Source organism: Neurospora tetrasperma, assembly GCF_000213175.1.
Source record: "Neurospora tetrasperma FGSC 2508 unplaced genomic scaffold NEUTE1scaffold_3, whole genome shotgun sequence".
In the NCBI taxonomy this organism is placed as follows: domain Eukaryota; kingdom Fungi; phylum Ascomycota; class Sordariomycetes; order Sordariales; family Sordariaceae; genus Neurospora; species Neurospora tetrasperma.
Window position 1 is genome coordinate 4,855,180 of NW_009799101.1, and position 22,107 is coordinate 4,877,286.

General features: G+C 51.8%; 2 protein-coding genes across 2 annotated transcripts; both read right to left on the bottom strand.

The window, feature by feature from the left end:
* Window positions 1-653: 653 nt before the first annotated feature.
* NEUTE1DRAFT_117170 (uncharacterized protein) lies at window positions 654-6,685 on the bottom strand (the record flags this gene model as incomplete). The annotated part of the gene is made up of 4 exons (XM_009853194.1): window positions 654-2,021; window positions 2,136-2,529; window positions 2,637-5,041; window positions 6,552-6,685. The coding sequence occupies 3 exons, from the start codon at window positions 4,710-4,712 to the stop codon at window positions 2,008-2,010; spliced, it is 2,484 nt and encodes an 827-aa protein (XP_009851496.1).
* A 9,068-nt stretch (window positions 6,686-15,753) lies between these two features.
* Window positions 15,754-16,443, bottom strand: NEUTE1DRAFT_101302 (uncharacterized protein; the record flags this gene model as incomplete). Its single annotated transcript, XM_009853195.1, has 2 exons — window positions 15,754-15,973; window positions 16,409-16,443. 2 exons carry the CDS (start codon window positions 16,441-16,443, stop codon window positions 15,754-15,756), a joined length of 255 nt encoding a protein of 84 aa, XP_009851497.1.
* Between the last annotated feature and the right edge of the window lie 5,664 nt (window positions 16,444-22,107).

The window sequence follows — 22,107 nt, forward strand, 5'->3', positions numbered from 1 at the left end:
CTAACGCGGGTACTACGGGGAACAACCTTCTGGGCCGTGAAGGACGTACAGCTGAAGAGGGTTCAAGAAGGGAAACAGAAATGACGGGTACGGTACCTACTTACTATTATACAATGCACGGCAGGCATAAGAACTTGGAAGTTTTCCAAATTATCCTCTCACGCGTCCTTCTTCTCCGCTCTTTCCAAAGTACAAGCAGCCAACAGACCCCTCGCACATCCCATTTTCTCTACCCACCTACATGCATGTTTGCTTCGAACGGGTCAGATTGGATGGGACAAGTTTCCGCCCTTTGGTATTTGTGCCTAGAGGTAACCAAGACTGAGCAACGACTGTAAGTGTTTGCTTGGACGTTATCGTCTCGGGGTTCATCGTAAGACTTCCACTTCCATTGGATGGATGGTTGAGAGACACAATGGCGAACTGTTATTGACAACTACATGTAACTTCCCAATCTCAGAGTCAATACCTAGACATAAGGAAAATGTTTGAATGGGCGTTGACGCCACCTGAGGCTTTCAGCTAGTAGCAGGACTGTAAACTATAAAACAAGAACATGCTTACCAGGTCACCAACACCAACAACAACAACATCAACATAACATCTCATGTCTGCTTGTCATTGTATGTAGGTACTCTCGTGCGCATGTATGCTCATGATGTATGTGTGCAATTCTCATCAAATTTATCAATCATACCCGTTTTTTTCCTGACCCCTAACCTAACCATTGCAACCTTCGCGAGCCAGCCAGCCAAGCCATAATGAACATACTAGAAAGAAAAAAAAACCAACTGCCAATCAAGTAGTCCCCCCCGCCGACCTGCTCAAAACTCGCCATGACTAGTCCACCCCAAGAGAGACTCTGCTCTACTCCCAATCTCTGTTATCTGACATTGTGCTCCCTTTTCAAGTTCAGTGTCCAGTCCAGTCATCCACAATCCTTCTTAGTCACTCACGTCTCTCAGCCTACTGTCTCTTATATGTATGTGTGCACTTTGTCGGTGTCATGTCGTGTAGCGTAAGCTCAACCAAAGCCGCAAGTTACCCACAATGTAGCAAAAGTCTCGCGCCCAGGATAGGGTTCAACCGAGCGGACTGATGCCATGTGAAGTAACTGTTGATGCAATGCTTTGGGACCTTTGCTGTTGGACGACCGGCTGACTACCCAACTGAGTACGCACAACTGCGGCAAGTACATTCAGCCCTAACCGAGTACTAATAACAGCCACTCGGTGACAGAATCCATAAAAGACCATTCAGAGAACCTTTTCATCCATCATCTTGCTCCCTGACTTCCAGAAGGAGGAGAGCTCGACGACCGAGTCGGGCAGCCTGAAAGGAATGCCACGACGAACTGGGAAAGGAGACCCAGTGACAAATTGGTTTCTTGAAAGGCGCATGATGGTTCCATCGGCTATCGCAAAGAGTGTGCGAGGGCCGGGTTGATGTGCTTGCCGAAGTGTGTGTGAAAGAGAAGAGGTAAGGCTGTGGAGTGATGTGATGTCGGAAAGAATGAAGCGCTCCCTGGCTCTCCTTGACCCGAAAGGGGTCGCCAATGTTGACTTTCAGGGAATGCGAGTTTTGCAGGCCAGCCAATCCCCCCCATAAAGAAACAAACGCGACCACCAAAAACTCTCCAATCCAGGAAAACCAGAAAACCTGTCCGTGCCGGTAATCCGCCAGTTTCCCTTAATCGTACACCGAAGTTTGAAGTCGTGATCATCATGCTGTTGAAAGGAGAAGTAGGAAAAAGAAACCACCCAAACGCCAAACTAGTGGATGCTTCAAAGCCAGAGAAAGCAAATGCCGAAAAGAAAAACAAGAGCAATGAGTAGGAGACGGGAAAAAAAGCAGCAAGTTTATGTCGAGGCCGGTGATGGTATGTCGAGAATGTGTTGTCATCCCACAGGTTACAAGTGTGGGATTCATATACAGAAACGGGCCGCCTTGTTGTTGGGATCCATGGAATGGCGATAGACCCCCGCAAGCAGATGAAATGATGATCATTTACCCCCTAATAGCTGTCGCAGCATGAGCTTCCGCGCCACCATAGTTAAAGTTGTTTGAGTAGAACGGGAAACGATCGGCATAAGACATGGTGCTGTGGTGATATGGGTACTCGTTCGACGACGTACCAGTAGAGTGCGATCCGTAGCTGGGTCCGGTTCCGTAGCCAGATCCAAAGCTGTTAGTGCCAGGGCCAGTGCGTGGCCCAGTGCTTGAGGGGTCACCCGGGTTTTGCGGAGACGGGAAGCCCAACTTGAGGGGGCTTTCGGCTGGAGAGCCCCCAACAAAGCTCATGAAACCTCCATGAGAGAAATAAGGGTTGGGATCCCTCGGATGCAGCGAGTGATGCTGAGCCGTAGACCCCATACCGTAAAAGTTATTGTGGACCGGGCTTCCCTCGTAGCTCGAGTTGCTGCTGCTGCTGTTGCTGGCAAGCTGGGGAAGGTCACTGGCACTATCGAAGCGACTGTTGCGCAAGCTGCCATCCTTGATCTGAGGGCTGGATTGCTTGGTGGATCCAAACTGTTGTTATAAAAATATTTTGTTAATGACCGTTACCGTGAATTGTGCGAGGCCTTGAGGCTTGTCAAATGCTATCAACCAGATACCCAGGGCGAAGGACAACTTACGAAGCAGTACTTGTTAACGAGCTCCTCATACGAGGACGAAGCAATGCTGCCAGTGGTGGACACACCAGGAATGTTGAGAGAAGAAGGCTTTGCTGAGGTGGTAGCGGGAGCAGCGGTAGAAGGTGCAGGAGCAGGTGCTGGAGCCTTCTTAGGGGCAGCAGCAGGGGCAGGGGCAGAGAGAGCAGGAGCGGGAGCAGAAGCAACAGGAGTAGTCAGGGTGGGGTGACCCCTGCGCTGGATAGACGAGTTCGCAGCAGCAGGCTTCCTGGAGGACTTCATGTAAAGACCACCGTCATCCTTCTTGGGCAGGTTGTCCTTGGCGGTCTGGATGGCCGTGGCCAGCGAGGCACCAAAGTCGTAGCGGTTAGCAAAGGCCTGGCCGCTAGGGGCAGACAGACGGCTCGGCAGGTTATCGCTGGGAATGCTGGTGGTGCTCTTAACACCACGCAGGCGAAGGCCAGCGGGAAGAGCGTCATCATCATAGTCATCAAGGGAGCTATCAAAGCTGAGCTTGCTCCTGCTACCAAAGTCATCGGCACCGATGGGAGCGAACTTGGGCTTTGGTGCCGCAGACGAGTGGTTGGAGCGACGGTTACTCTTGGGCAGGCCGTTCACGGTACGAGAAGCAGCGCCGATAACACCCTTCTTGCCGTTGGTCGGGAGAGCCTTCTTGCGGAAGTCAATCTGGAAGTTCATGCCGTTGTTGTTGTCCCAGAACTCCTGGCCGTTGACGTTGTACCGGATGCAGAAGTAGAGCGTCTTGGACTCGAGGTTGGCCATGTCGGAGAGCTTAATGGTGAAGTTAAAGCGATCCTGTCCGAGAGGCGACTCCGAAGGCACGATCTGGCTCATGTACTCGGCCGAGACCTCAGAGGTGGTCTTCCAGTAGTCCAAGGTGAACCGGCAAGTAACGCTCTTGTGGAAGGCCAGGTTGACCACCGCGACCGACCCTATCAGGCACTTTTGGTCGCTAGATAGCCAAACACGTTCCAGACGCACAGGCTGCGCCCTGCGAAGTGGTGTATCGGCGGGGAAGTTGGACAGGACGAGCTCCCACTCGAAGGGAGGCTGACGCGCTTGTGATTGGTCGTTCGCATTCCCGTTCCCATTGAAAGGGTACTCGGTGTCGCTATCATAGCTATCGACCGGCGATGAGCCAGCACTAACGGCCAACGGACGGTCGACCTGCAAGAAATGGCGAACATGTTCGAGATGCGAGTCAAAGTGGACAGCCTTGAAGGTGGGTGTGCCAGGCATACTGGAGGGTCGTCGGCGAGAGGGAGGTCGCAGAGCAGGCCGCACGAGCTCACCCGACTTCTTGCGCACCATGGGGGGCTTTCTTTGCCGCTCTTCGTCCGTGTCCTCGTCCGATCCTGTCAGCGAGGTTTCCATAGACTTGTTCAGCACAATGTTGGACTCGGTGGCGGATCGGTTGTGGGAGAAGCGGCGGTTGGTGACTCCGTTGGTGGCGTCCTGCTTCTGCTGCATGTCGGCAATGGCCTTGGCCTGGGACGGCAGTACTAGCAGGTCGCCGGCATCGGGCCTTGTCTTTTCCTTCATTTCGGCGATGATGGGCTCGGGGATATCGGTGCGGTTGTTGGGCGAGCACGAGCGGTGAACGGGGATCTGGCTGATGGCGTCCTTGAGCTCCTTGAGGTTCTCGATGGTCCTGCCACGCTGCGTGTCCTCCTTCTTCATCTCCAGCTGACCCTCGTCTTCACTAGCCGAGTCGGGCGGGGAGATGACGGCACCGGCGGGCATGCCCTGCCTTTCGCCCGTTATTGGTGGGGGGGACTGGCGCACGATGCTGTTGAGGGCCATGATCTTGAGATCCTCCACGGTCGCCGACGGCGACAGCTCGTTATGCTGTGCGGGTGCCGGGGCCGAGGGGGTTCGTCGGTGCTTCATAAGATACGACGCCGATCGCGGGAGTGCGGGCTTGGTGGATGATGTTGGCGAGGTGGGGCCGCCATTGTGTTGTTGTTGGTGGTGGTGGATCGAAGATCTCCGGCTCTGGCTTGGTGAGGAGGGTGCCGACGAGGCCGGAGACCTGTGCGAGGGTGGTGTGTAAGGCATTCTCTCCCGCGATTTGTGTGTGGTCGTGGGGAGGAGTACCGGAGATGTCGTCGTCGTCGTCGTCGAGCGAGTTCGATGGCGACGAGGAGAGGAAGCGAGTGTTGCCGGTGGTGATAAAGATACGTAGAGTGGAGCGAGAGAAGACGAGGTAGTCGGAGTGTCGAGCCTAGTACATGGAGGAATGTACCAAAGCGTAGGAGCGGGAGGCGGCCTCGACGGGTTTGGTGGCGTGGGAGAGGGGGTTGTTTCTTTGTCGACGACGGCGGTGTCAAAGAACCAAGGTCCCAAGAGATCCACTTCTAGAATCGAAGAGGAACTGGATTTGGTAGCTGCAGTTGCCGAAAGAGGTGAATGGTTAGCGGTTGCCCGTTTGCTAGTCTTTTTTGTCTATTGAAGGAAAATCTAAAGGTATTATGGTCGCGCTGTATATGCAATTAAAAATTGAAAAAAGAAGAAGGGGATGAAGGATGCGGAGAAGAAGGAAAGGGTTGTGGAGAGGATGATTTGGGAATGACGGATTCAAAGGCAGATATCATCAGTTCAGGGCAGCCACCCACCCATGACTATGGATCGATGGAATGGAGTTCCGGACTGGGGAGGGGGGGTGGTATGGGTATGGGCGCACTTGCTGAATGCAAAGTGAACCAGGTGGAATGAATGCGCACACACGGGCACCCGACTCACACTGCTAAAGTGCTGAGTGCTAAGTGCTGAGTGCTGTCACCACTAGTGTAGCTGTCTGACTGAGACGCCGCGCTAGCGATTGATTGACTGACGGACTGCGTGGATTGGGCTGGGCGAAAAAACTGGAATGGCGAAAAACAAAAAAAGGCCGGGCGGGCTCTTCCCGCTCAATTGCCCCTGGTCAGGTCTGCCTGCTTGATTGATTGATTCATCGGTCTCGGAACTGCCCAGGACCTGACTCCAGTCCCAAGCAAGCTACGATCCGAAGCAGGGCAAGGCAGAGCAGCCCGAACGCTACTACTGTAAACTGCAGGGGGTGGTGGGGAATGGGAATGGGACTGGAGTGGGAATTGATAGGGTAGAGGTACGTAAGGTGTAGTGGATATCGTGTGTCGGGGGAGAAGGACCCGACCACCACCAGCCAGCCAGCCAGCCCACCACGGACCACAGCTACTAAAACAGGGCTGGGCGTTGCTGCGACGGGACCGCTGCTGGGCTGTGACACCGCTGGGCTGCCCGTGACACAATCAATGTCGCGACAAGAGGGACGGTGGTACGGTGGTGGCCGGGTGTGGGCGGGAAGAGATAACGGAGTGGAGCCGTGCTGTCTCTGGGTGGTGGTGCAGTGGCAAAAAAGAATCCGTCCGATGTCAGAAGGATCAAAGTGTGTCTGTCTTCCGTGTCTTGGCGGAGTGAGATAGGCGAGCGGCGGAGGCGTGGGTGTGTTGTGCTGTGGTGGTTGGCTGCTTCTGTTTTTCTGTTCCATTGAATCCAGGCAGGGCAGGGCAGGGCAGGCAGGCAGTATGATGGATGGATGCGTGTTTGGGGGTTTGAGGGACGGGCGGGAGTGAGTGAGTGCAGTGAATGAGGTGACTTGGGTAGAGTGTCGGGTGCACTTAGGTGGTCCATGCATTCCACTTTGGGGCAGCGGTGCAGTAAAATGTCGCCCTGGACGCAGTGGTGCCAGTGGTGCCGTCGGGTGCAAGTGCAGTGGCAGAGCAGGCTAAGCGATTGGTGCAGAAGGGGAACCATGGAAAGCTTGTTCCTGATTTGCTGACCAGAAAAACAGCCCAGACCCGCCCACTGGTGTTTTTTTCTCTCCTCCGTTCCATGTTCCATTCATTCAGTTCTGTCAAGAGAGATGTGCCCACTTACTTGAGGTTAGCCGCACGGCTTGGCGGTAAAGCCGTCCGTCGTATTGATAGAGGACCGGTTTGAGGATGATGAGGATGATCAAAAGAGGACAAGAATGCAAAAAGTGACCAACACAAAACCACGGCAATATTCCAGCAACGAGGTTTGTGATTGACTTTTTTTTTGCAAAAAAAAGTGTCTCTTTTTTTCTCTTCTTCGCAATCGCACTCGGTTCTACCAGAGAGTCGAATGTCGTCGTATGTCAGTCGATCGATGGAGGCGAGGCTCTCGTCAGTGTCGATCGGAACCGGCGGACAAAGGAGGATGAGGATGATGTGAAGTCTTGGGACGGGAGACTAGTCCAGGGACCCAAGATGGTAGGCGGTGAAGAGATCGGTGTCCTGTCGGGAGGGGGGTCGCGAAGGGGGGGTTTATGTCGACTTCGATATCGCTTATTCGACCTTCTTCGTTGTTTCTCACTTATCGCTCCTTTTTCCAAGCTCTTGCTGTCTGTCTGCTTTTCCCCAAACAACAACAATGCAATGATCCAGTGTGTTTTTTTTTTTTGCTCTTTTTTTTCCAAATGCCTTCCAGTGAAATGCTGATGATGCCGATGAGGAGAGTCGATGGAATGTCGAAAGGGGGGGTATCCCAAATGTATCGTTCGCCAATGGCCAAGCTCGGGGACGGGAGGAGGAGGAATGGATAGGGGGAGGGAAGGAACCAGATATAAATCAATGGTCCTGCTATCAAAGTGAACAAGAAGAAGAAAAAGAAAGTAAACACAACAGAGGTGTTGGTTTACAAGACAAAAGAGAGGAAGAGCGGGAGGCACTTTGGTGCTAGAGGAAGCGGAGCGGCTGCTGGTTTTGAATCATGGGCCCCCGTCACTTTTTCGACCGGCAAGCGAGCGAGTCCCCGTCCAGGTCCATGTCCGTTCCTCACTCCAAGGAATGCGACTTTTCGTCTGTGTGTGTGCCGTTCCTTGGGAGGAGGAGAACGGTTGACGACGGGACCGGGACCAGGACCAGGGGCCAGGACGGACAGGGGGAGGGAACGGGGGAGGGGTGAGTTCCAGTGAGGAGGGCGTGTGTCTTGTTTCTCGACAATGGCCTGTCTCTGCTTCAATGTCCCCATGTCCCTGTACAGTCAAACACGGTCTTGTTCTGGACGGTGTACAGCAACAAACCGCACTGCAGTTCGTATGTATGTATGCTACTACCTTAGCTCCGTCTTCTCTCCAGATCCATCCAGTGGGAGTTGATGTCGGTACCTCCAAAGTGCATCTCTTGTCATTTCCGCCTTGAATGTGCTGTTGTTGCTGTTGCTGTCTGCTGTGCTTCCTCCCGATGGGCAGCAACGCTCTGCTCAGACTCACTTGTTCATGTCCCTGTAGCAGTTGGGCATGCTGCGACGGAAAAGTAAGCAGAGCTCAGGTCCGAAGGGAGGGAGGAAAAACCAAAAAAAAAAAAACGTGCCAGGCTGAGATGTCTCTGCCGGTCAGGGCAGTTACCTGCCTCTACACCAGTAGCTCACACACGCCGGAAGAAATGAGCGGGCGCGTAAGTAGCGCATTGTAGACAGTGCTAGAAGTGGAAAGAGAAAACCAAAACGCAAAAATGACTTTTCTCCCACAACTCTCTCCGTTCTGTTGGAAAAGCGATGCGGCACAGTTACGGTCATGATGTAGAGATGGTTTCGTACAGGTACTAACCTACCTCCCCAATGTACCTTGCACCTGCTGCTAATAATGCTGCTGCTCCTACTGCTCGCGCTACTGCTGCTGCTGCTGCTGCTTTCAGTTATCTTGGCTGCATGGCCTCGCTTGTATCCATTTTAGGTTAGCAGCACGGTGATAGGTGCTGTAGTTTACATATATAATAACCGGTGGAGACTCATGATGCATGAATACATAAGGTACGCAGTAGTCTAGATGGCTTTTGTGAATTTCAATGGGACCATGGGCACTTGGGCGGCCACTTCCTCAAGCAGCAAAAGTTCAGTTTGGACCAACTTCTTGGTGACCTTTTGTCGAGTGCTCCGTTTTAATCTTGAAAACGGTTTAGTTTGCGGCGTGTGTGTAAGCCTCCGGTCTTAGTACTGTCCCGTCTTGGCTAGTAGCACTGTCCGAGTTCTTGTGTCTCCCACCCTCCAACTTTTTGCTCTCAACATCCAACATTGTGTGTGTACCGCCCAACGGTTCGGGAAGGGTCTCAGCTTTCTTGCTGCTGGAATTTTGATGGTTCTTGTTCGGGTGGTTGACCCTCCTCAAGACAACCTCCGATTTTTGCTCCGGAGTCGGCTCAGCTGGCTGTGAATCCCCACGCTTCCAGTTCCTGCCCCCTTTTTTGCCGTGTGCTGTGATGTGATGGCCCGCCGTGGCTGGGGAATGGCAGGAATGCGCACAAAAGGGAATAAAGCCCTTCCATGGTCGGCACCACGCTTTCATCAATCGAAGCTGTCTTATCTTTCTTCTGATCAAACTCTTATCGGTTTCGGGTTGAGATGTGGTTACTTATCCCTCGCTTCAATTGCCTCAGGTCCCGTCGCTCAGTCATCGTTCTAGAAAATGCGAAGGAGCTGAGATGAGTCGCCCTCCCGCTCAACAATGAGTTCCCGAGGCGACCACGCGTGTTCTATCATCACCAAGGATTGTTTCTTCCGGCACGAACGACAAAGACCTTTTTCAATCTCGGCTTCATGTTTTTCATCGACTTCGGAGTTGCTTACCGAGTAAACGTTCCTTCGCGATGACCGACGTGGGACCACGACTGCACGCTTAGGACTTTGACTTTTGAAGAACGGAGGTGAGATTCAGGCACAGAGACCTTGGACCTTGAGCTGAGAGATTTGACGACAGAAGATCTGAGACAGTTCGCGGGTTCGAGATGTTCTGCTGCTGCTGCTGCTGTGAGTGAGTGTATGAGGCAAGTCAGACACCCGGTGAGAAACATGCTGCGATGCTGTGCTACCATGGCGCCATCAATTGTCTTTGAGGCGTTCGTTCATCATCATCAGTTCATGAATTCTAGACTCCACTCCCAAGTCGTCGCCGTGTTGATGATTTCGATTGATGAATACTACACCACCATCTCAGCGCAAGATAATAGTGTACATATCGGAATGTATATTCCTTGGCACAATATTGTCGATATTTGATGATGGGGGTCAGCGCGGGAGGATTGTCGCCGGTGGTAGTGGTGATGGTGGTGAGAACTGCCCGCTGCAATGTCAAGTTCAAACAAGATGTCGACCTTGTTGCCCATGTCCGCCAAGCTTTCATCCCACCACAAAAACGGTATCAAGACTGTCAGAATCGACGCTGATTGGCTAAAAGTAACTCTGAAAGAGCCGCGCACGGTACCGGTAAGCCTCCAATCCCATGGATGGATGCTCCGGATCAGGGAGCTAGCAGGACCGGCGCCTGGGAAGTTGAGAAGAATGACGTCGGCAGGGAAATTGGCTGCAGGCATCCCCCATCAGCACTCGAGAGGCTTGAGGTGAGGTGGTGAGCCCCCCCGGAGAACAGAATGAAAGGCTCAATCAACAACACCAACAAAAAGCAGAGACATTTGACATTGGAAGGACAAAGTTTGGTGTGTCTCGAACCAGCCCATGGTAAACAAAGAAGGAAGAAAAAACAAAAAAAGGCGCTTAATCCATGCCATGAATATGGAATGTTTGCATATCTTCATTCAGGCACCTTTTCTTCTTCCTAATCCTTCAATTAAGGATGCGGGTGCTACTTCCGGTGCGGTTTTGGATTGGAATTGAGCCATCAGTCAATGCCCTTCAGGTGCCTGTCATGTCGACGTGGGGGTGCATCTTTTGAATACACATGTATGTCTCTTGAGTTGATGCTTCTCGAGTCTCGACTTTCAAAACAAAAATGTTGCAGCACGCGAGACGGGCGTCAAGCGTCAAGCGTCAAGCGGCAGCGCTTAGTTACGAGCCATGACATTCATCCATCGTCGATCCATCCATCCATCCATCCATCCATCCATTCCTTGTCTGCGTCTTTTTCCCAGCCCACAATGTGTAGGGAAGTCTAATTTTGAATTTTAACGAGAAGCGGCCTTGTCGTCCAGAGCCGAGCCGGTCCGGTCCGGGACTCCCATGTCTTTTCAGCTCCATCCCCTTTTTTCGGCGACAGTTTACGCGAAAAGGCGAAACATCAGCCCAGCAGCGCTCCCCCCGCCTAGACTCCTAGATGTATGTAAAGGATCGGAATCGAAAATATATCATCAGTAAAGCAACCTCACATCGGGAGATCACCTCAGTCATGATCGACCCATCAAACACAAAGAAGCGAGCCTTCATCATGATGTTGTCGAGCTGCCATCACATCATGCACTGCCAGCTACACTTATATGTACCGGGATGCTGAATGCGATTCCGGCATTGGGCACAATGTAGTTGGTGAACTCACCTTTTCATGCATACCTTACATACCTCTACGTATGCCTTGCCTTGCCTACATGAATCAATGTTCAACACTTGGGCGATGCGATGCGATGTCATGTCCTTGTTCGCTTCCGATACGGATAGGTAGATTGACTGGGATGAGCGGTGCACAATAAGCTCCTCCTAGTATGCACCACTACCCATGGCAAACCTCAGAATGCGCTGTTGTCGTAGTAGGAACTTTTGAGATATCGTTGATGCTGGTGTTGATGTATCAAGATAACACTACCGTATTGTCATCAAGGCCATAGTATAGTGAGTGTAAAGCACTGTAGCTAAATGCTCAGCATCCCGTTTTAACTAGTGTGGAATACGCCTGGCCGGGCGCACTTCTTTGTCGTTCCACCCGACTGGTTCTAGGTACTAGCTCAGGCAAGCCCAGGGCCTATGGCGATTACCGTTTTGTCAGATCATGGGCGAAACACACACACACAGAGAGAGAGACACTTCGCCTCGCCTCGCCTCGCTTCGAGCATTCTCTAACGTTAGCGTGCCGATTGGCGTCGATAGAGTTTGATTTGAACGATTGATAGAGTGCTGCGTTCTTCGTCAACTCACAGGCTACCTTAGCTGTATGCTGCGCCCTGTTGCGTGCGGCTGATGCTGGAGGGTGCTCGATGCAATGTGTTGAGCGGGACCTCAATGCCAGCTGTGAAACGTCAACGCAGAAAGGCCCGACTGCTACTCTTCATTATCGCTCGAATCGTCGATGGAAACTGTTTCAGTTTTCTTTTTTTAAAGAGAGAGAAACCCTAAACAAAAGGAACTCAACGTCATGGCCGCCAGTGGCCGCCAGCAAAGTCGGTCTTGGTGTTTGTTGAGTGATGCCACGGCTTGTTGATGTGCTGACTCGCCAAGCCAGCCCAAGCATTCAAATGCCCGCAATGCTTACGATAAGGCTAACAGATCCTGGTGGCCCATCCTTGTGGTGGTCTTTGGTCGATACTAATCCGCTATTTTCTTTCAATCGATACGGGCGCCGTTCGCCATGTTTTGACTTGATTGTGTTCAACAGCCTTTCGACAGTCAATTGATAACGGTGCATGTCTCTGAGGAACCAAGTCGGTGGTTTTTCCAGGGGCGTTTTTACACCACCACAGCCAAAAGTGTTAGTCAAGAAAACCCAATGGCTGAGAGGTCGACGTGTGATGTGGCAACAGATCGTCAGGTCTCTGAACACAGAGACTGTTCCAAGGTTTCCATTTTCGGAGCACCCCCCACTTATTTCCCCTCACTAGATCAGGGCCGGGCCTCTATTGCGGGGAGGCTAGAAGTGTTGGTGGTGAAACGGCGCCATTCAGAACCGTCGACAGAGTTGCAACCAAGAGGAACGGCAACACCGTGGCGGATCCAGCTAGTGTACAAACTTTTGCAAGTTCGGTTCCGCTGCGTTGTTGGTGCAATGGCTTGGAAGCCTTTCGACCAACTACAACGCCCGCCAATGTCCTAGTGGTAGATTTGGATTCCCCCAGAACGTTCGAGCTTCGGCGACGGCACCTTGGAGGCCTGTGTGGCCTTTTTTCTCAGCGACACGAGATAAGGGGCGGGTTCGGACTGCGTACCCATTTCGAACTCCTACTGCATAGCACACTGGAGCAGGCCGAGGAGCAAGAACGGCACTGCGAATATGAAATGGTCCCAGCCAAAACTCCCGGCCTTGTGTTGAAACTTTCGGAACTCGAAACCCGGCTATTGGTAATAACTGTCGTTCTTGGGTGTTCCGGGTATCTAACGTATGGTCTTGTCGACTGTTGACTGTAGTGCATTGTCCATCCATCCGTCGTGACTTTCTTTCAACATTTGGTTGTCAACTCAACTGGTCCACGTCAGTTAAACATCACACGAGGGACACCGCACGTTCCAAGGCTCAACCGGGCCGGTTCCCATTTGCAATCCAGGTATCCTCCAGTGATCTTGTGCTCCAGTACTGCACTGCCCGAGTCGTTATCCCCCGTACGTGGCCCAGTCGTTATCGTCCAGTAATTCTTCATAGAGATATCGCCAATCCCGCCCTTTGCTCCTCGTGCTCCTACCGGTCTACACGTACGCCGGGCAGGACGGATTAGGCATGCCTTACCCCGTATACCCCGTACTTTTACCCCAGGAAATTGTTTGCTGTGTCGCCGCCGCGTTGACTTACATGATCCCTACGCATGCATACATCCGCTGGCGCTCGTGGAGAAGGGCTTTGAAAACATCTGTGTCGTCAGTTCGCTGCCGGTCCAGCAGAAAATACGTAGCTGAACAGCACCTCGCTGGCTGGTGAGACATGGTGGTTGACGGTGGTTGGCGAGGTCGGCATCTTGGGTGCTTGGGTATACCGTATGCCTTGCAGCAACCACCGTGAGATTCGCTACAGGCCGTCAGGTGGGTATTCGGGTATTTCAAAGTCCGCCGTGAACAGTCGTCAGAAAAAAAAAGAGCTCAAAAGCTCAGCTGCTATACACGTGTTCGTCAGTGTCTTAATGGTACCTACTGTCTTTGAGTGTCTTGAAATGTGGAGATGGCCCAGGTTCCCGAGCGCCTTCAACCTATAGCAACTGCAGGTCAGTTTTTTTTCCTCTATTGGTAACTTTTTCTGACGAGAGCACCGTCGGTTGTCTCTGCAACTGGTGGCTGGTGCCCGGGTGACCATTTGGGCTTGCGTTGCGGCTGCATGGTGCAGTTGTTTGAGGGAGTGGCTTTTATTTTCCCCGGTCGCCGTTGGTGACAATGTTTCAAGCTGGCCTGTGGTTAGCTGGGGCGAGCCGCTTACAATCTTTGTTCCCTGCCGTCGCAGTTGTAGAAAATACGACGGTGATCCACTAGCCACCTCATCGGCTCTGGTTGATGCCCAAGGTTCAAGAGACCCGGCAGATACAAGCTTTGATAGATCGTCATTGTCGTCGTTCTCGGGTACAATGCTGAGAGGGGCGTGTGCTGGATTGAATGCCGTGGAATGCGTGGTGATGATCACACAGAGGAGGTCCGGCGGTTGAGAGAGGAAGACAAACAAACATGGCAACATGGGATTGAAACAGTCGGACCCTTTGGGTTTGGGGCCTGACAATCCCTCTGAAGCGACGATCCATTCGTCCACCGAATACAAGTAGCGGCTGAAACAGAGCCGCCTGTCGCACCACCCACCACCCTTCCATTCATTGGTGCTGACGTTTATCTCGACGTCGTTGGTCCCCACATTTCTCTCTTTGCCACAACGACGGAGGATGAGGTCGACAACGACGAGGCCGACGATGATGAGCAGAAGAAGTTGCGTAAGAAAGGCGGAGTTTTATCGAAAGCCCAAGGCAAGCAGGGAATGCCAAGCTGAAGTGAGGTCAAAGTCTCGTCGATCTTCCGTCCGTTTCAGTTCCACTTGGCTCTTTGTTCCGTGAGAGGGACTTTTGCCGAAACTACCTAGGCCAAATGCAAGTCCCGAGACTCCGCAAAACGGCCGCGGCCGACGCGCAAGCAACAACAACAACAAATGGACAGTACACTACTTGTTGCGAGGAAAGAAACATGTAAGACAGCAATCTGGAGAAATGGCAGAGTTGCAGAGATTCCCATGTTGGATGTTTGTACCACCACAGCATGTAATGCCCAACGAAAAAGCTTTTGGTGTCGCCGTTCTTGGGTCCGCCCTATCACCGCATCTTTCAGTTATCACCCCTTTCATGGCACCCAGGCAAGATCCTAGCTACCCATGCTGGGCTGGCATCTGGCATCCCATATCCACTGGACTAGCTGTAGCTTGTATCACGGAGTGGACCTGCGAATGGGGTCGCGATGGAGTCCCGGCTTGATGGTCCTTTGGAACCTCGGACCGGCAGTCTGACATGGCGATGCCCTCCTTTTCTTTTTCTTTTGGTTGGAAGGGTATCATGGTATTTTTCGGATGCTGGATGGGCGCCGCTGTCAGGCTACACGGCAGTCACAAGGCAACAACTATGTGAGAGTGCACCTAGCAGATTCGTCTACCTCGTTCCATCACGACCTGTTATCTCTTCGCCTGCTCTTTTTCCTGGTTATGATTCGCTACGGAGGGGAGTGGGTGGCTCTGCTCAGGAGATGGCGTCCGTCTATCTTGGCGATCCTCGCTGCCCTCTCGTACTTGTCCGGTTCGCTCGGATGGGTTTGTGGGCTTGGGCTCTGATATCGTAGGATCGGTCATGGTGAAGTCGCGGATTTCCTTGGAAGATGCAAGAAATGCCTGCGGTCGCGGGATTCGGGAAGATAACGCCATTGCCGCCGCCGCCGTCAGCCTGTCAGTCATACAGACATTGCTGCCCGAAGGCGACCGTGACGGGAGCTACTCGTGATTACGGGCCGTAGGATCGTGTAGTGTAGATTAGAAAAGTCCGATGGATCGCGCCGGTTTTCTTCTGGACTTTGTCTCGATTTGTTCTGGACGATATGGAGCTTCGTGGGAGGGGCTTGTACGGTAAGTAGTGGTCGAGGCAAGACGGTGTCGTGCTGGCCTTCTTCAACTTGGTGCCTCCGTTTTGGATGCCATCCTGTTCGACACACACAATTGTGACAAGTATCGAAAAAGATTCAACGAGGTGAACCATCAGGACCCTGAAAAAAAAACAAGATCAACGAGCCCTGCATGAGATTCGCGAGATACTGCAACCCAATGTTGCAAACAAGAAAGCCAACGGCGGCATGAAGCTTGGACCATGCCGTGAATCCAAGGTGAAGCTGCCCCGCCGTCACTTCAGTTCGCTTCCCTTGCTGCTCAGGGTTGTGAGCTTGTGGGGTACGTCAGGTGTCAGGGTTAACCGTGGTTGGTCCGTCTCTTTTGCAGAAAGGGAACTGCGGGGCTCTTGTCACCTTGCTGACCTGTGCCCTTTGCGTACCTGGTCAGCACTGCAATCGCTACGGTACGGTGAGCGCCGAAAGCGGACTCAACGAGGTTGAACCCTTGAGGGAACTGAACTCTGGTCACCGCCAAGCAGCAAGGGAGGTTTCCTGAAGGAAGGTGCGTCACGATGTCTCTTCATCTGGCATTGCATCTGATACCGCATTAGTTTGGACATCAATGCAAGATGAAGCGCAATAAGTAACGCTTCTTCTTGGAGTTTAAATCTCTCGGGACTTTGATTCGTTCTCACCGTGTCTTTCTTGTCTTGCTCGGCTGACTTTTGCGATCGTGACCAGATTCTGAGCACGTTTCTCATCTCGTCGCCGACCCTGATGAACACACCTCGTTGGCGTTCACGTCAGCAGGGCAGCGACATTCATGCAAAGCAAGCATCTCCGGTCCCACGCGGCACTTTCCCTGCGTTTTCGTTGCTGTGGCATTCAGTTCCCAGCCGCGCCAGCCTTCTGGGCTGGATGCTTCAGTCTGAGTCCTCTCCGTCGCCCCGTCGGATTCACTCACCGTGCGCCTTGTTCACCGTTTTGGGAGGGTCGGTACCTCTACCTACTACAGCGCACCGTGAGTTTGCTCTTCAATGTCAAACATTGCAGTGACCATCTCCGGAGCCTTACATCGCCGACCTCGAGTTACCAAAGAGACGGGACCATCAAGTTTTGGCAAGTTAACGCCACCAATGTGCGACCTACATTTAATGGTCCCGCTCAGCCTTATGAGTAGCCAGATACCGTCACTGATAGGTCGTGATAGCAGCGCTATATGATCGGTACATCTGTCTGACTTTCTTTAATAGATAGGAAAATCGTGATTTATTAGCTAAGTAGTTTGTTCTATATGAAAGTGATTGTGTATGGTTATTCCATGTTTCAATACTGAACACGGCACGGATGGTTATGTCTGCTGTCAGTCGACACTACTAGACACTCAAAGACATGGAACATACTGTAACATTGTCATTGCGTCAATGCAGTCTTGAATAGGTGTCTCTATAGGGGAAGAGATGCTGTGGTAGCATGTTGGTCCCTGAATCCGGAATGCCCTGGCGTGTCCCTAAATTTCACTTAATGCGGTTCTGATGCGCCCCTTGCAAAGGCGCATTATTGGTGCAAACATTCATCATCGTCTTGGTCTGTGATGGAAACATGCTGGACCAACTGCCCAGAATAAGATGCGGTCCTCATCGAGCACCGGCCGGGACATGCCCTCCCTGGAAGTTATATGGAATGCCGGAATGTGGAAAATTGGCCTAAATCCAGGAACCAGGCACAAGACATGGTTTGTCGGGGTTAAACACCACAAAAAGGCATCACGAGACCATTTTCACTGGCACGTTTGACTTCACTTCATGGAGTCTCTGCCCAGCTCCCGCCGGTACAGTAGCCTTTTGTCTGTAGCGCGCCGTCCCTCCCTTCAAACGGAACCTTTCCTTCTCGTCCGTCCCCTCTTTATGACTGCACCTCTTCCATAACTCAAGTACTGTCAAGTGGAGGTTCAGCTTACTGCGGTTACAGGCGACGGAGCTGCCTTCCACTTCCCGTCAACTGAAGCTTTTTTAAAAAGTGGGGGTCAAATTGGGGGCCCACCCCGCGTAGGGCGCGCTCGGATTTTCTGGGTCACTACGTCCCGTCACTGCATAGAGGTACGTACCTACCTAATTGCATCCGCGCGCGTCTCCATCTCGAATTCCGTCCATTCCATTCCGTCCTCTCCGGTTCAACATCTCGAGTCTCGACACCCTGTCCGTCTATGCCGCCGTCTTCACGATACCCGGACCTCCGTTCCCAAGATCCCAGGACCGACAAGACCGACCAAAACCACTCGTACTGTGTACTGCGACACACTGTCTGTGCCGTTTTCCCTTCCTAGTGCAGTGTACATACTTGTCCACTTTGTTTCCAATGCTTGTCTCCTCTTTGGTTCTTGGTGGACTGGAGAATCCACTCCGACGGCAGATCAGCGTCCAGCATTTTGCAACTGGAAACAAAGTCTTTTTTTTTTTTTTTTTCTTAATTCCACTCTCATCGACGATTCGTTCGAGAGTCGAGGGAAATCCGCCAGCAGTTGAGCCGCCTCAGTCCACTATTTATCACGCGCTAATCTTCTTCTCCCTGTCTGTCCTTGTTTGATTGCTTTGTTCGTTTTTTTTTTTCCAGTGTGCCCTAGGCTACTACGCTAGAATCAGATACCAGGCTAACAAAGACCGTGTTCGTGCACAAGGTTGTCGTTGGGACAGAGAAAAGTCAGAAAGATGCCACTATCCCACCATGCCTCCAAGCGACCAAGCGACCAAGCGAGGGGTTGACTGATTGGCCAATGTATAATACCTGTACATCATAATGTTTGCGAATTCCGGAGATCCTATCGCTCAGCCTACAACCCTTGAGACATTCTGGCCTCCCTGCCCTGGCGCCTCCTTCTCTTGGCGTCACGCTGCCTGGCTTGTCGCGGCGGAGTTTAGAAAAAGATAAGCCATCGCTAAACCTCGACAGTAACCAACAAAGACAGACGTCGGACGCACACAAAAACGGACGGCACAGTAGACGCCAGAGCTCTGTATGCCTGGAAGCTCAACAACAGCAGCTGGCGCCTTACCCCTCGAGATTCACTTCTCTGTTGTTGACCAACAAAAAAGGAATTGTCCAATCAACAGCCAAGCACGTGGTGAACATCATGATTGTTGTCTTCCTTTGCGTCCCGACCAATGATGGTTCTAAACCAGAGATTCGGATCTTTCAAAGCCTTGCAAGTGCATGCTTAAAAGCAAAAGACCAATGTCAGGTCATGCTGCTGGCGTCAGCCCCGGGATGCAATGGTGGTGAGAGGATCTGTATGTAAGTTGGCAATTCATGAGGATCGCACACAGCTTGTCGTACACTACAAGTTGGACTCAGCCCACTGTCCGCTGCGGCCATCCTATCATCAAGCATGATCATCATGATGTCCTGCAGTGGCGCCGCAGAATTATGTACCACAGTATGCGTGCACGATCCGATCTCTCCTCACACCGGGGGTGAACTACGCGGGAGTGCGTGTTCAAGGTGAGCAAAAGTATTCTCCAGATGTTGTTTTGCTCCCTAGAAGGCGTGGATACTATTCTAGCCCTCCCCCTCTTTCACATTAATCTCGGTGGAGTGAAAAGACTGAAAGCGCCGGCAAGCACACATAACGGACATTTTCAGTGATCATCACTACTATGTTCATCATCGGCAGTCGTCACGGTCATCACCACGTCGTTTTTGATAATATAAGCGGAGTAGACATTGTCCCCAACATCCTTGTGGTTGAGTACCTACACTCCTCCCCGCTCGAGGACTGGAGCATTATGTAGTGTATTAGGAAGGCGCAACGGTATCATCTGGACTAGAGGTAGGTACCTAGCTCCATGCCATTGTGCCCGATATCAAAAACGACATGTAGTACCAACAACATCCTTCACTTGGGGCGCAATAATGAACGTGCTCCATAGCGCCCATATCATACCGGATTATGGGTCAGAAACGGAGGGGGGGAAATGAGTGATACATGGAAAACCAGGATGAGAAAACACCAGACCTTACTAGCTCGTACTACTGTAGCAGACATCTCTGGGGCTTGAAGGTAGGTGGAAAAGTAGAAAATGCTCCTCTCTTGTCATCAATGTCGATGCGAGCAATGTGCCCATCGGCCCACCTAAAAGCACGACTGACCCAAACAGGCAAGTGGAAGTTTTGCTATTGGTTGGTACCTTGGCTTTTTCGTCTTCGTTTTTTCCTTGGGCCGATCACAACCTGCTTGTAGACAGGCGCTGGACCCGATAAGGGATAGCACGATAAGAAAATCCGATCAGAAATCCGATCAAGCGATCAGAGTCAACAACGGAAATCAGGGACTTTCAGGGACTTCTAAAAAAAATTTGAACAAAAAAAGGCGTCAGGGACCTTTGTAAATCGATAAACACGAAAAGCAGGTACATTTTCATCTTGATTGTTTCGGCTTGGTCGTCTGTGGCGCTGGCAGCCAGAAGCGTGCGTGGGGATGCAGAATCTTGGAAAATCTTGGAATCGTGAGATCACTGCAAGAGCTAAGTTGCTCTGCCCCTTTTCACCTAGGTAGGTTCCCTAGGTAGCGATACCCGCGGGACCCCTAGCGGTCTTTTTTTATGGAGGGTTGCAGCTTGCGAGAGACGACTAAGTTAGGTAGGTGTGAGCCAGCCAGTCAACAGCGTTGTTGTCGACGACAAGGCTTGGGATTGGAAGTTGCGTGCCACTATCAAGCTAGGCGTGAGGAGGGGATGGACTGCGCTGACAATTCTGGGTGATTGAGCCGGCAGGCAAGAGTCAGTCAGTTCTCATTCCCCCGCCGTCGCCTGGTGTGAGTGCAGTGCAGTGGCCTGTTTGAGGCGGTTATTGCACTTGCAATTCATGGTGGAACGAAACGATGCTAAGCCCCAAGATGTTATGTCAAGAAAAGCGGGCTTGCACCATTCGTAACTACCGACTTTGCCCAGGCGAAGTGCCTAGGTAACTGACCATCGTGCCAGCGACGACGACGACGACTCATCACCAACAGAATTCACATACCCTGCAGTCATCAATAGTTTGCAACCCCCGTCTTGGTTTCTCTTTGTGCAAATCTTGGGGAGAAACTCTTCAAACATTCAGGCTGGGGGGGCTTAGGTACTGGAATGATGGGTAGGTAGGGGGGTTGGCCAAATTTGGGGCGTGTGTGGTTCAGTCAGCAAAACGAAAGTTTGTATGGGAAAATGATCCCTGCCAGCTAGCGGACTGTTTTTTTTGCTGTTTTATGCAGGTAGTTGGGGGTCATTCTAGTCTTGGCTGCAGGAAGAAGTATCGCGCTAAGGCAGCTGATGCAATGCAGCTCGGAAGGCTTAAAAGAGGAATTAATAGGCCTATGCAAGAGCATTTTGCTGTTTTCTATCTTAACGGGTCACCCCATGAAGATAGAGCATTTTACTACTTCCGCCACCTCACGGCGATAGTGCAACCAACACCGCGAATCACAACCCCGGTTACAACAACGCGTCCTTTAGCCCCCATCCTCGAGTAATACCTTTCTAGATGCTTTTTAGCTTTGTACCTTCGCCTACCCTTGTAAGAAGTCAGCAGAAATTCTGCTGACTGAACCAAACGGGCCCTTGGTGTTTGTTTCGTTCATCTGCTTGGAGTCGGGAGCTGTCACCGAATTCGTCTTAAGCGCGGCGACTATGTGTGTTAGTGCGGCCGGCAACGGGCGGCAATACCTTGTACTACGACAGGATTCAACGTTGGACCAATAATAGCGGAAGCAGGGATGATGGTTCCGGGGGTATGAATGGTTGCCTTAGCGACTTTTGTTAGTGTTTGTTGATGGACTTTAAAGTTCATCACCTGAATTTGAGTTTCACAATCAAACTTTTAGCGGGAGAAAAGGGGCCTCAGTGTTAGATAAGTCATAAATGGCTTGAAAGATGGTCATCCGGTAAGTTCGAGATCGATGGTACTGTACATCCGCGAGAGGGTTGCTCGCGGGGCACAGAGTAGGGGTAGCTTGGCCAGTACCGACCAAACATCAAAGTCAATCTCATACCTACGAGTATTGCACAAAACCACATCAATTGCATAACATTCACCTGAATCGTTGAATTTCCCCCGCCCTTTCTCGATCCAACGGAGGAAAGCCATTCACCAGGGGTAGACATTCCTGAATGCTACGCGCGCGATTTATGCTCTCCGGGATTCGAGTCCAGGCTCATCCATCCCACTTGAGCATAACGGAACATGCCGCGCACCAGCAAGCCACCCCGCCCCGCGCCTAACCCGGTAAGGGAGCCGCCGGCTGGAGCTTTACCTCGCCGGAGATACAAGGAAAGAAGCTGATACCGATGCTAACGTCCTTACGAATACCCCGTCCCGGGTTGAATAATCATAGCTCCGCGGGCTGTAAGAGTGGGCTCCCGCTGCTGAACTGGTAGAAACTATTGAAAAACTAACATGAAATACTACTACTGTACGGCATTGGAGAAGACGAAGCTGGAAGAGAAAAGAAGAGCATGAAAAGAACTAGGAAACTTGAGGAAGTATTCCGTTTTGATAGCGGCGGCGACGATTGCTCACGGTTGGTTACTGCATCGTTCGTACCTGCGCTTACTGTGACTAACTGTGACGGATGCGCCCGGTTCACGATAGTAGTCGTACCGGCGTTAATAGGTATCCAACATCGGCGGACTAGTTGTTCTTACTTTTGTTGTTGTAGTGTGAAAAGTCCTTGCATAGT